The sequence below is a fragment of the Anas platyrhynchos genome, chromosome 8, assembly GCF_047663525.1.
Source record: "Anas platyrhynchos isolate ZD024472 breed Pekin duck chromosome 8, IASCAAS_PekinDuck_T2T, whole genome shotgun sequence".
NCBI classification, from domain to species: Eukaryota; Metazoa; Chordata; class Aves; order Anseriformes; family Anatidae; genus Anas; species Anas platyrhynchos.
The window spans coordinates 29367125-29381755 of NC_092594.1; the positions used below are offsets into that span (position 1 = coordinate 29367125).

At 46.4% G+C, this 14631-nt stretch overlaps 1 protein-coding gene across 7 annotated transcripts in view; it reads left to right on the forward strand.

Annotated features, from left to right (window-relative positions):
- Positions 1–14631, forward strand: part of RNF220 (ring finger protein 220) — a 186734-nt gene that overhangs the window by 141065 nt on the left and 31038 nt on the right. For all 7 annotated transcript variants that reach the window (XM_072041824.1, XM_072041823.1, XM_072041821.1 and 4 more), the window contains one exon: positions 14434–14530. In XM_072041824.1, the coding sequence (XP_071897925.1) occupies positions 14434–14530 (97 nt within the window). The remainder of the gene's footprint in view (positions 1–14433; positions 14531–14631) is intronic.

Consider the following 14631-nt stretch of genomic DNA (forward strand, 5'->3'; position numbering starts at 1 on the left):
CCAGTGACGGGGAAATCAGTTACTGAGGAGAGAGTGAGTTATGGCAAAATTTGACCTCTCGTGAGCTTTATTGGTGAATGTAATTTTAGCTGGAAACCTGGCCCCTTTCTTACACTCAGCCCTTTGGCCTCGAAGACGAGGATTTACTAAACTGTTCTTTGGCACGAACCTCTGGCACTAAGGGGAGCCTCTCGCAAGCAATGCACGTAGTGCATGCCTAATGAGGGGAGGAAAGCTGGCTCCCTCCGTTCAATAAAGAGGATGGGATGTGATCTCTTCCTATATCAGCTTGGATTTTAATTTAAAATATCTCCAGGGGAAAGGCTACTAAGTAAGGGACTTGAACTTAAAAGCCAGTCATGCTCAGTGGCAACCTGGCACTCCTGCTCTGCTCTTACCTTCCTCTGAAATTAAAGTGTAGCAGAGCAGATATCAGGAGCACAGAGGTGAAGGAACAACTTCTTCAGGTTTTAACGGCTACCCAGCAAAGCTCACATTGTTTACTTCCCATGTCTGTGGCCTTCATTTTCGTAACTTTTTTTTTTCCCCCAATGTGGAGAGCTGAGTGTGTGTGTGTGATTCGAGGTAGGGTTCTGATGAGACCGTGCAGGGCCTTAGGCTTTTCTCTAGTACAGTTATTACAATCAGTAGCAGGGAAGCGTGGGATGCCTCTGTGTCACTGTCACTACTAGTCCCGATGAGAAAAGCTACTCAGTTCATTTCCGCAGTTTTCTCCTTCACCCTCACCAAACAACTGAGTTTTTGAGAACAGTCTTCCAGTTCCTTTGGTCCTGACACTGTGGTGTCTTCACCTGGCTAATATTCCCAGGCTGTATAAATGCAAAGTTCTTACTCCTTGGTACTTCTTCCTTATTTTAACTGGAACTCTCAGGTGTGCTATTGACATTATATAAACCATTATTATGGTATAACCCAGGATTATACCCCTTCACTTCTTGGTGCAGGATGCTCTTCCCTAAGCAGGGAACTTTTTGCCACTGGCTTTCTACCACGTGTTTTGAGATGACCATATAATATCTGCAGGGTACCTGCCTGCCCTGCACAAGAAGTTTCCATAAAATTTGGGATGCAAAGCTGGAATGATCTCACTTGTTAGACAATTGTACTTCTTTTTAAGCAAGTTAAACTCTTTCATGCTTCTGTTGGTGATTCTTATGTTTTCTCTGGCTGCTGCCATTCAAAGGTCTTCATCAGTCAGGCCTGCTTTGTGCGCTCTCGAGTAAACTTAAGGTGACTGTCTCTTTCCATTCTCTGCCAGTGCTGGTTCTTCCCTTGGTTTAGGGACAGAATCCCTAATGTTCAACCCTGAAGCACAGCACGACGTTTTAGAGATGCTCTCCAATGCTTAAACCTGCTTTTTCTGGAGTTGGCAAGGCCCTCGTTAACCCTCCTCACCCGAGGCTCTGTGTTTGGCTCTGTTCCCTTTGCTGAGAAGTAGCAGCGATGTGGAAATCAAAGGCCTTTCACAACGCCAGACAGCCTTTGCCAGGCTTCACGGATGTCACCAACGTCTAAAGAGTTGACGTGGGGAAATACATAAAACCAGAGGGGAGAAGAGATGGCCGCGTGTCTCATCAATTTCAGTTTTAATGGTGTGTTGCTGTGAGGAGATGTCACGGCCGGGCGGTGGGGGGAGCAGGTCGCTGCAGCCATCTCAGTCATCTCAGAGCACTGGGCAGCCTCACAAAACTGGCTCAAACTTAGCACCTGGCTACTGTTTTTTATCATTTTTTGGTTAATGGACAAAGCTTGACACTCTTGAGGTGAAAAAAGCTTGGTTAATTTTATGCAAGATCCCCTCAGGGTCTCAGGTGAGAGGAGGTTGGGGGATCTCGGGGTTTTCATCTTGAAAACAGAAGTCAGGGAAACAAACAGCCCTGCTCAGGTTATCTGGAAGATAGTCCAATGCCTGAGAGCAATCACAATCTGAGGGGCTCACCTGTGTGGTTCTTAGGATGAAGGTTTCTTGCTCCCAAAGCTGTTGCAGGGAAGACTTGCTCCTCTCTGCTAAGGGCTGTCTTAGGAGGTGGAAATTCTTTGTCTTTTGCGCTGGTGTTGCAGCTGCAAATCCACAATGGGCTCTCATGCAGCAGAGCCAAATGTGCTTATCCCAAATTGCAAGAATGTGAAATGTAAATGAAGGTTGTTGTCAATTATATAGGGTTTGGCACCACTTTGTTTCAACAGAGGCCCTGTTTGAGGTAGGAATTTGTATCTGGACAAGATTATTCTGTTTGGGATGGGTACAGAAAGCTACCAGCATGAAATGCTGCTGTTCTAATCAGGCTCTTGCTTGGAAGCAAAAAGCTATACAGAAGTATTAATAAAATCTATTCCTATCTCAGAACTGTTACAAGACTAAAATTTCTTTTGAAATACCTGAACGCTTGGTAGCCATCTGTCCCCATGTCTCAGGATCATCCCTCTCCGATGGGCTTTGTTGCAGGAGATTATTTCATGCAATCTTTGTCTAATGAGTTTCTCTGTTTAGGAAGCCAACGAGGCTTCACAAGTGAAAGCATCAAGTGGCTCCCTCTCTGATGTTTTTTTTTACCACTCAACGTATTTGTAGCAGCTCCTCTGTTCCTCTCCAGAATGGATGCACGTTACCCTCAGTGTTTACACTGTAAGGTTATCCCTTTAAAGAATTCCTGAGGGAAGTTCAAAAGGTTTTTTTTTTCTTTTTCTTTGAAAGATTCAGTGTCTCTTTTTGTGTGTATGTCTCTTACTTGAAAGAAGGAAAAGGGAGGGGGGGAGCGGGGAAAAAAAAAAAGTGCTTTATCTGAAAAGAATCGCATCAGCTTCGCGCTGATAGAAGCCGCTGTCATCTCTTAAACGGCTTAGCACAGTCAAAAGGCAAGAGGACTTAAAACAGTGTCTTACACAGGGATCGATGGGTGGAACACACAACTCCTAACTGCAAAAAAAAAAATAAAAAAAGAAGTGCAGGGGGGAGAGATAACGGTAATGATTGCATTGAGGGAAGCTTGAGGGTGGCTTGTTCTTTGTAAGGCGGCTTCAAAGGTGTCTGGAGCAGAGCCTGAGCAAACTGTCCTGTGAAGTCGCTGCCTCTGTAGGGCTGCGGGAGGAGGGAGGGGGCCGCTGCACCCTTCTGTTCCTTAGCAGATGGGACAAAGTGGATTAGTAAATGCCAGGGTAGCAGCTCCCTTCTGCCACCCGCGCATTCGAGGAGGGGTTTTTGTCACTCGATCTCTCTCTCTCTCTCTCCCTCCCTGGGAAGGGGGTTTGCCCAGGAGAGGGGCAGGAGGCGAGCTGCGGCCGGGGCTGTCGGCGGGGGACGGGATGTCAGGTTATCGATCGCACCTCAGTCAGGAGAGCTGCAGGCGCAGCGCTCTGAGCACGAGCGGCAGCGTGCTTAATGTGATTGAAAGGCAGTTAAAATGGCGGTGACCTTTTCAGGGGGAATTAGATTGCCTGCCAAGAGTGGTTAGAGGGAGTGATAACGCCAGCTTGAGGAAGCTGTCCAGTCTGCTTCAAAGGGAGGGAGACAGAGACAGGGAAAGCAAACTAGCAGCAAGTACCATTTAAAGCATGAGGCACGCGGTCTGATAGAACAGAGATTGCTGTCCTCTTTAGATATGAAAAGATTGAAGAATTGTAGCTAAGTTCTCCCTGTCCGTGCTGTCCTCCTCTTCTCCCTTCCGTCTCCCCCGCTGCAAAGCCTTCCTCTGGGCACAGCACCAGAGTCATCACCATTGCTCTCCTGGGCTTCTCTACTTCAGCGGATCAATTGCCTTGAAAATAAGACAGAAGAGGGAAAGACTTTGAAAGCGTTAAAATGGTAAGCAGGGCATTTTCAGGGAAGGATGCTTTCTAAGAAAGATCAACACGATGACAAGGATCCAACTGATGGATTGCAAATACTGCGAAAGAAGAAATGGGGATTACTTGACTCAAGTTTCTCTTTATTTCTCTGTTCTGCCCTCCTCCCAAGATAGCAAAGGGCTTGTTATCCATTCATTAATGTCTTTAACTGGTGCTGCTCTTTTCTCTTGCTAACATATGCAAAGAGAGACTCAGTAAAGCCCTATAAGCTGTAACAAACTACAGTTATCCCAGGGTGCCCATTTGCATTGGATCTCATGTCATCTGCAATTAGGGCAGCTGCGTGGAAAGTGGGACTGTATTAAAATGTCTGAAAGTTTACAGCAGGTGGCTGTAGTCCCACAGTCAGCTTTACCTCTGCAGAATCAAGATGTGCGTCGGTTTGAGCAGCAAGAGTTACAGACTAGCCTTCTTCCTCCGTAGGCTACTTGTCCAGGAAAGAGCTCTATGGCAATAACTATGCTCTCCTCCAGTTTATTCTCCTTCTAAATACCTGTAACATCAGAAGGTGTGAGTATTATTGTAAGCGTGAGGTCCTGTCTTCAGGATCTAAGTAGATGCTTTTCATTTCCTCTGCCCCAGCAGCAGGTGTTTGTAAACACGAGTTTGCTTGTGTCTGGTAGCTGCCTGGGCAGAAAGCTCCAAATAGAGGCACAGCTGAGTTTTCCCTCTTCCCAGTGCAGTGTAATGAACATGAAACTCTTGGAACAAACCTCTACAAACTGTATGTGTGTGGGGAAACTGAAGCATGAAAAAGCAAGCTATGCTACTCTAATGTTATGAAGGTAGTGGCAAAGCTTGCAACAGAGCTTGTAACAGCCAGAACCCCACCTAGTAGCCAGCTGTGCTCTCTTTTTCAGGTAAAATACAGTGGGGCATGCAGGAATGCTTCTGTAGATGGGGGGATTTTGCATGTTTCAATGTGAGCAGCTTCGTGCTGCATTTAGGGTCATACCAATAAGAGGGTATAAACTGATCTTCTCAAATCCAGCAAATGAATTTGATCTGAGAAGTAAGAATGGCTTCTCCTAAGAGACCACATGGGAAATAGAATATGTCACTGGCATATTTAGGTCGTTTTTAGAAGAATGATCAAGTAACCAGAATCATCTTCCCCATTTCTGTGGAGATGAGTCAGAATTCATTCATTTCACCCTGGCAGGCTAAAGCAGACTTCAACTTGGATGCAAGAGGAGTCTGTGGTAAGAGCACAGGAAGTCTTTGCCATAATGAAATTCTTAATCTTCCTCCCACTTAGCAAGGGCTCAGTTCATTGCCTTTCTCTGTCACACTTCCAGCATCAGCTTTCATCATGGCTCATTCCGTAAGGTGAATGCAATTCTGCATCTACGCCTCGGAACATCCTTCCCAGCCCCTCATTGTTCACATTTTGCTTTCCCATGTTTGGTTTGTTACCTTCTGCTGGTCAGTTCTACCTGTTGTAAGCTTCAAAGTGCGTGAGATGTATGAATTCAGTGTTTTTCAAGTGATTATTTTATGCCTTAACCCCTCTTTAGGGGGCTGCTCAGTCCCAGAACACTTGTGTGCCTTACCTCAGCCCTTGTGTAAAATGGTGGTAATCCTGGTAATCCCTCCGTCGCTGAAGGACAGTACCTTGTACTTGTCTGATGGAGTAGCCCAAGCATTTCTTAACGTGTGCCCCTCTCCCCGTTGAGAGGAAGTACTTGTCTGTAAGGTAATGCTTGAGCTAAAAATGCTACAGATCTATTTACACAGTGAATATACATATAGATGAGAATCAAATGGGCTCTACCTGGCTTCCTCCACGGTTTGTGTTGATGTATAGAACTTGAGGGATTCTGCAGCTAATAAATGTCTCTTGGGTACTGTACTGTACGTTAATATCAGAAGCTGACTGTAGAGAGTAGCACTAAAAGATAAGAATAATCCATGTTTAAAAAAATAATACCAGAATTCCTACCTCACATCGTGAGCCACCAAGTAAGTGATGCTCAGTGTCTTGTGTGTTTAAAGTTCACATGATGCTTCAAGCAAGTGTTTTCATTATTGTGGAACACGATGTGATCACCGGGACTCAGCAAAGTAAAAATCACTTTTAAAAAAAAAAAACTTTATAGGCAGTAACAGTCATGATTGCTGATATTACATTTTCATTAACTTTAATACATGCAAAAATCTAAGAACCTAATTTTTGTGCTCAAACTGCCAGAACGCGTTAGCTGAAAGGAGCACGATGAGCTAAATCTTGCTGTTTGATTTACGTAACACCGACAGTCATTCTCACCAGAAAGAGTTTCTGAGGGAGGAAAGGGAATTCTCTCCATTTGACAGCATTATGTATAATACCTGGGGGAGGAAAAGGGATGTCTGTCACCCAGCAACAGAGGAAGAAGAAAAAAAATTAAAAAGAAAACAGCAAATACTGCTGTAAAACCATGAAAATTGGCAGGGGGAGTAAGGGAGCAGGTAGAGCACCTGAAACTACTCAATTTTTTGAAATTGACTGGATTTCAAGTTGACAGCATCCCTTTAAACTTCAATTTTCCTAGATCTCAGACATGTAGTATGAGATCTTCCAGTCCCATCTGCTGTTCTTGCTTAGCTGCTCTCTCCAATCCATTTTTCTAGTGGCCTGTCTGCTTTAGTTTTGAGGGTCCGAGGCTTGAAGACAGTCATTTGATAATTTTTATTTTTTTCCCAAGCGCCTGCAGTTTTGCTCGCACCGCAGCCTACTTCTGGGAGCCTCGGGTCAAACTTCAGCCGCGAGCACCGAACGCGTGATTGACGTGATTTTAATAGCATTTTAGAATACAGTTGTTAAGTCATGGGCAGTGAGATTTTTCTAAAGGAAAAGGGAGCACGGGTCTCAATGGCTTTAAACAGCTCCTGTCTCCGCATGTCGTCTCTTACACTCGGCGGTGAAATGCATTATCGAGTAGTGCCCGGAAAGTGGCTAACTGCGTTTGACACACGCCAACTCCCTGCCTCCACACTGGATAATTGCATTGTCAACTGTTCAGCAAAGTGGCAGGTGACACTGCAGCCGGATTGATTGTCCTAGCATGGAGGCTCCGAAGACTGTCAGCTACCCAATCGATAGAGTTTACACAAGACACCGTGACTGCATCTGTAACTAATTTCAGTTTGAAACTCGCAGGATGCGGCGGTCCCTGTTTCCTGGCCGGTTGTTCTGGGTTGCTCGCATCCTCTCCCTGCCCTGGAAAGTTGCTTTCCCGCTGCAAGCACGGCTTTATTTCTTGTTTTGGGGCTGGAAGTGAAGAAATCAATGGCGTGTTTTGTGGTTTCAGAGTTGAGGGCATTGCAGCACATGGCTAACTAGCAGCTCCAGTTTTCCAATCAATAGGCTGATCAATTGATTAAATTAACACTGATTTTTCTTTCTTCTTTCCAGCTTAGAAAAGAATTAGTTTGGGGGAAGAGCATCTGGGCTTGGCCTGTGAAATTTAGGCCTTTTTTCCTGTCTTTCCCCTACGAACACAATCTCTGTGCTCATCATTATTTAAAGCAAAGCACACCGAGGCCCGCCGCTGGCAGCGGCCCGCCGTAAGCCAGGGTGTTGCTTTCAGCTGTTCGCCAGCCTCGCTGCTTCATGCTTGGCTGCCTTAGAAAAGTCATCCTCCAAGCTCTGCCGTGCTGCTTTATTATTGGCAAAGTTGCGACATTCCTGTGATCCCTGTCAGTGGTGCTTATTGATCCGGCGATGTGAATCTGCTTAGCGATTCAAGATTACTTTAATTCTCCCTCTTCCTTTTTTGTTTGTTTCCACCCTCTCCCCAGGGGAACAAAAGCTTTCAGATCCACCTTTCTCTGGCTGTGGAAAACGAGCCGTAGCCACGAGGACTGTGGCTGTTGCTGCTGCTTTTGTGTGCTTCAGCTCCGGGTTTTTGAAGAGCAGCCTTTGAGATCCAGGCGAGGCTGTTCTCACCTTAAAGCATCGTGCTGGCACGGCGCTCTGGGAGGCAGCACCGTGTGAGTTGCCGTGCCAGATCAGCCCTTTGGTCCAAGTGCATCTTCCCCGTCTGTAGCCCTGATGGGTACAGGGAGGTATAAAAGAAAACTGCTGCTGAGCAGCTCTTTGGTGCTGTGCAGGGTGGAGAAGTCTCTTCCCCGAGCCTTGCAGCAGCTGGCTCTTGTCCGTGTGGCAGAACTTGCCTGCCCTTTGTTCAGCACGCTGCTGCAAAATGATGTTAATGGTCATAAAATTATACGGCCCTTTCTTTAAAGGCAGCTGTTCCTCTGATCTGTTAGCAGGGACTGCTGTAAGCGTCCAAGATGCTGCTGAGCAGTCAGCTCCGTGGGAGCTGACAGCCGGCCTCAGATGGATGCATCTGCTGTTTCAGGGGTGCGCTGGGATGCCGCAGGCGGTGTCAGTTTCCCAGGTAAATCATAGTTTCCCTCCAAATGGATCTGGCTCCAGAGAAATGAAACCCTTGTCCCGCAAGCGGCTTTTCATGGCTTCTGAATGTCATTTTTCCTGCAGCCGGCTGTGAAAGTTGCTGGAAGAAGAATTCTATCCCTGTTTGTGTTAGAAAAGATGGGGGAACAATTTGACTGCCCAGAAATATGGCTGGGGAAGTGTTATGAATCTGGAGGGCTGCTGTTCAGGTTGGCCTCATTCTCTGCCTTGCTCTTGCTTTCAAGAACCCCTAATGGCTGTTTCTTTCTTCCCAAATGCCTTTTAAAATAAAACAGCATCCGTGCCATCTTGTCCTCTTAGTACTAGTTTGGGATACTTCAGCAGCTGATGAAATAAACCCAGTTTAGAGCCATTCTTGGGAAGTGTGTGTGAGGCCTGGCCGTGTGTCTGCATAAACTACTTTTATTGCCCTCATTGTTTTTACTCTGCAAGAAGCCAGCAAGTGACATTTCGTTAAGAAAATAGAGTGAACGTGCTGGAAAGGGAGGTTGTGCAGAAGGGGGTTACTGCAAGGAGTGTAATTAGCAAAGGCTACAGTTCTGGAGATTTATAGGAGGCTTTTTCTCTTCTTTCCTCAACATGTGCAAATTACCTGTGAGCAGAATGAATGTCTCTTCCCAGCCAATACAGGCCCCAGTAGAGCTGCATGCCGAGATGGATTTGGATTTAGACCCACTTACAGAATTTGTTCTAGAAATCCGGAATTTTGTATATTCCTAATATAAATTTGAACCTTTTCTTCCTGGGGGTCAAACAAGAGAAACACTATTCAGATGAGCTCGATCCCCTGCATGAGCAGCATCTAGTAGCTGCTGTCATAGCAGTGGTGCAATTAATACTGCTACTAACGCTTCTGTTTTGTTCCTTGGTCTTATTTGGAGTGAGGGTTTTGGGACCAGCTGCTCTCTTCATGTTTAATTGACTTATCTGCCCAGGTAGGAGTTAAGGAGCAGCGATGGGGCGCAGTAGGTCTGTGCTTTTCCAGCTGGGCTGATGAAATCTGGCTGAGGGTTTGGCTCTGGCTGTGTTACCTTGCTGCTCCTGAGACTGCTGCTTGCCGTGTGAGCTCGTGTCTGCGCGAGAGCCAGCAGGGCTGCCAACACCTGAAGCAGCATATGTTGTCACTTGGGCCATCTGCTGCAGAGCCTGATGGAGAAAAGGAGGGACTTCAATGCGAGGCCCTCTCCTCTGTTCTGTTCTGCGGATCTGCTTATATATCATGTTAATGACTCTCGATCCTAGCTCGAGCTGCCATTCACGGAGGATGTGTTGAGACGACCTGTCAGCTGGGGGATTGCACAAAGGAGGCGAGATTTGAGAAGCAGTGCAGAGGTCAGCGAGGATGCTTATGCATAGGGGACAGCTTAGGGGAAAGCAAAGTGCTCTGAAAACTTAAGGCAAAGGGGAAGAAAAGGATTGCAGGTGAGATTTATCTGCAGCCATTATTAATCTGTGCATGGAAGGAAGTGGGAAGCGTTTCCAAGTCTCCTTCAAGCTCAGCTGACTCCTGTAGCCTGTGGGTGTCTGCAGCCTGGTGGTGGTGAAGAGGCACGGGATTTTTTTCTGTTTCTCAGAGCTCAGCCTCTGCATTTGAGAAACCCTGGTGCTTGTGTAGAGCACCTAAAATTTTCAGAAACTGACTTGAGTCAGAGCTCAGGCGGAGTGCTCCGAGGCCAGCCCAAGCAAAGCTGTGTACACAGTGCTGGAGGGTGGCGGGCGCTGTAGGTAAGTGATCTTGATAGGTACATTCTGATTGATGGGGGAGTTTGTCTCCCAAACTGTCACAGGGTTTATAGAGGTGCCACTCAATACCAGTGCTGGAATTGCTTGTCAGAGCACCTGGCTGCAAGAGCAATGGGGATTGGAGACAGAGCTGTAACTTTGTTTTTTCTCTGCTTAATGGCCCCAGCGTCTGACCTGCCTGCTCACTCCTGTTTGTCTGGACCTTAAGGAGGCAGCAGGGATTAAGACTGTCAGAGAATTGTGCTGCTTTCGCATCAGGAGGCTAATTGCATCGGGGCTGGCAGCGTATGACAAGCGGTTGCCTCCTACCAAATGCACAGCAAGGAAGAAAGAAAAAAGAAAGCTCTTTCAACAAGGAAATGAAAGATATGGGAGAGTTTGCATTTTTTTGTTTTAATCTGAAGGTAGTATTTTCAAATTCACATGTGGAATTGTGTTCTTTAGGCCTTAGGTGAGTCTCTGTGTAAGATTCGCAGCTGCTTCTACGAATAACAGCCTCAGGATCACATCTCCCGTGAATTCCTAGGTCAAGCTTACAACTTAGCATTCAGTTGTCAGATTTCACTTTATTAACACGTCGGGATAAAGTTCTAGTCCTGAGCATTGACCTCTGGATAGCGGCATTGGTTTTAGAGGTCTGCTCTAGGCAGCGCTGCGGCTGGCGGTGAATTACTGCGTGTCCTTCAGAGGCTGAGCCCTGCCGAGGAGCCCAGAGCACGCTGCTGAATTGCAAATCACCCGGGTGTGGTGCTAGAGGGTCTTCTGGAAGCTCCCATTCTCCTCTGGTGGGTCTGAAATAAGGCCATCACGAAGGTTGTTTAATTCTTTGACACTTCCTATGCTCTATTTCGCATTTTCCTCACTCCTGGATGGTGCTGTAGAGCTGCCGGCGTGAGCTGAAGTTCTGAGCCCTCCTTACACTTGAGCTGAGTTAGTGAGAAGCAGGTGTGATCCTATCAGGCCTTCCTTGCATTTAGTGGCCCTCTTAATCCATTTATAACAGCACTTGTCCAGAAATCTGGTTTGAATGAGCCTGAGATGAATGAATAATGTCAAGCAGTTCAGACGTCAAATATTTGAACAGCTGCGTGGGTGTTTTCACTGGCTTTGTGCATGGAAGCAACCCCAGGAAGTCAGACAAGGAGGGTCAGGTTGAAACTGTGGCACCAAACCCCTGCCCCTTGGAACTGGCCTCAAAATCCCTCCCTGCTTCAGGTGAGGGTGTAAGAACAACCAGCCTGCCACCAGCCCTCGTACAGGTGATGCTGGACCGAGCGTGGCATCCTCTTCTTCCATGTTCCCCTGCATGCAGTGGCAGTACTGGGACTTAGAGACCTTTAATTCACATTGGAATCATATTTGGTGAATATTTTTTCCTTTTTTTAAAGCAGCCTCTAAAGTCCTAAAACCAACAGCACAGCTAATGTTCAAAGTCTCTAGGTACACAGAGGTTGCTTTGTTTAGCACACAGTTTCTGACTCGGTTTTCTATCATGTTGCAATAAATCACACTTGGGGTCGTGTTCAAAAAAAAAAAAAAGTCCATATTTGATATAAAGATAAGTGTTGGATCACCTTATTGTGACTTCCTTAGGCCCTGGCCTAGGAGTGCCTGTTTGATCAGAGAAGAATTTGCCCTTTTCCTGCAGCTCATCTTAACCTACGGACTTCTCTGTAATGCCCTCCTCTCTGAAGGAAGCACTGTGTCAGACCAGCCCTGTGTGTACCTGTCATCACAGCGTGTCCTGCCCAAACCCTTCCCCTGTGCTGGGGAGGAGGGATGTACCCTGCTGGGAATGCAGTCATTTCTGTTTCAGAGCTAGATTCAGCAAAAGCTCTGTGGAGTATCACCGTTACAGACCCATAAGGGATTTTCTTAAGTACAAAGGTTTTGAGAGCAAGGACAGTGGGATTCTGAAGGCAAGGTGCCGGAATATTTGTAAATTGTGTCTCAGTAAGCAGCTCGTCTTTCCTTAAGCTCTGACCATAAACCACTAGTTGGCTTGGGTCACTTGGGAACGAGATTGATGGAAAGATGCCTGATTTCTGAGTGCTTGGCGTTCTTGCAGGGAGATGCAGGCAGGTAGCAGTCCCATTTACATTCAGCCTTCTGGACCCCCTTCCTCCCAGCGGGCTCCAAGTGTTCATTGTCTGGCTAACATTCAGATCACCTCCGGGACCGGCCAAGTCACAGCTCCAGCTTTGCATGATTTGTGTTTCCCACAGCTACAAAAGAAAAATGAAGACCTGTGTGTCCAAAGTTTATGGCCTTTGAGAAGTGATGGGCTAAAGTAATGCCAGGTGCAGGGGATGGTGTTACAGCAGGTTAAATGCCAGGCCTGTAAATTACCACCCCGGCGCCCCCTGCGACTTCTCGGGCAGCTTTGAAAGACTATCCAGCTTCTTTGACAGGTCTCTCGTAGTACTCTAAATCTTCTCCCAAGCATTGTGATGAACTGAAGGCTTCGAGATTTACTGGATGAGCCATCGCAGCAGGAGAAGGCAGCTCGTGACATATGTTGGCCGGCCGTGTGCGGCCAGAGGGCTCTGATGGGAGAAGGCTGCCCCACTGCTGGCCTGCGAGCACGGCTCCTCTGCTGCCTGACACAGAGGCTGGATGCTGCATTGTCGATGCTGGTTGTGTTACCTCTGCTGAAAAGTAAAGGCTGGCAATTACTTGGAAGGAAAAAAGGTGGTTTATGCTTCTAGGAAAGGTTAGTCTTAAAATCGTTGTCATGCCGCAGTTATCACTCGTTAAGGACCTTCTTTATATTCAGGGAAGAGAAATATCAAATCCATATAAACAAATTTTATTGGGCGCTTAATGAATCAGTGAGAGCATCCCTTCCTAGAGAGCGCCAGTAAAGAGCTCTGTCTGCGTGGTGTCCTTGGAAATCAGACCTTTGCCTTGCCGTGCTCTCTGCACAGATGCAGACTCTTAGAAATACAGCTCGCTTTGCTGGGCTGGGAAGGTGCGAGTCTGTTGACAGTGTGAGGCTGTGTAAGCGTGCTGGTGGGAGCTCAGCGGGGTGAACAAGCTCAGCCATCACTCCTAAGGTCTGGGAACATCCTATTTCTTCAGCTGTGCACCTTGTATTCATTGTTCCTGCGTTAACAGGAGTCTGTCTTCTGCACTTAGAACCAGGTTTGCAGTGCAGAAACCTACCGGAGCTAGGGCTACCTCTGCCTTTCTCATTGAGTGTTTGCAGTAGGATGTGCTCCCTGTTCTAGCCACAGATTTAGGTCACCAACTGTCTGGATGTCCCAAGTCCTTCACACTCCAGTAGGTGCCCTCTGTCTGTCCAGATCTGCTGTCCACAGAGTGGGATATGAAACGAAGGAGTATACCAGAGGCAGCCAGAGTGAGCAAGTTTTTGTCTACATAGCTAATGTCCCTAAACAGAATGAAATTGCAAATGAGGACCTTGCACCACCCTCAGATTCAGGACACTTTTGCTTAATTTTCAGTCTTCTGGGAGAAAGCAAGTCCCATGTTAAATCACATAAAGAGCAAGTATATGTGTTTCCCTTCTATTACTAAATATTGGGAAGTAAATACCAAGTGAAGGTTCATCTCTGTAGGTGCTCGCACTCTGATTCAGTTAAAGGAAATCTGATTACAGTTGGTAATAACACAGTAAACAATATGTGTGAGAACCAAAATAAGCGTATATATTGTTAGAAAGTGGCACATATTGCACAGTTCAGTCTTGAGTGGAGCTGTTTGCTCTTGCCTACTGCTGGAGTTGTGACTGGACTCGTACCTGATCCACCCTTGTTAGAAGCGCAGGACTCCTGTTGACTTGCACTGGAATTTGTTCACAAGAAGTGTTTGTAAGGGGCTGGTAATGATTGTGCAGCCTGATCTTAAAAACAGGTTTGCTTTTTTAAAACATTTTCAATAGCTAAAAAAAAAAGTCTGAGGTTTTTTAATGGTATTTCTGATCATACCTTAGCTTCTGCCTGCCCTCTGCATCTGAAGTAAGGACTAATTCAGAACATCCTCGTGGCCTTCTTTTACATACTAGTAGTGTAGCTTTTGTGTTAACCACTTCTATGAAAAATCAGCCTTTCTTTGCTTCTATTCTTTTTCTGTCTTTGAGTGAAAAGACTTACAGTGCCTTCAACTTACAGATAACTTGTGTGGACAACAAAGGGTCACAAATTTTTCATTTTCAGCGTTGAGGGGCATTTTAGAGCATAAAATCTAGGAAGTTAGAATATCTGTGTTTTCTGTGCAGTCTTCAGAAAATAGTCCTTGTGCAGTCTTTGGAGGTGGTGCTTTTTGTGAGCGTGTTGAAAGTAAAAAGCAGCCTTCAGACTGGTGCTGTCCTCAGGAGAGCCCCTTCACTTGTCTCCAGTTCAAATATTCACCCACGTATTTTTTTATTATTTTTTTTCCAGGTTCTGGGTTTATCATGTGCAGTGGCAAAGAGAATCCAGACAGCGACGCTGACCTGGACGTGGATGGGGACGACACACTTGAATACGGGAAACCACAGTATCGTTTTTTGAAAGGCTCTTACTGAGAGGGAACCTAGAGGTGCACCTTCAGCTAGCTCTCATACGGTGCTGCTCTGGGTAGTGTTGGACAATGTGTCC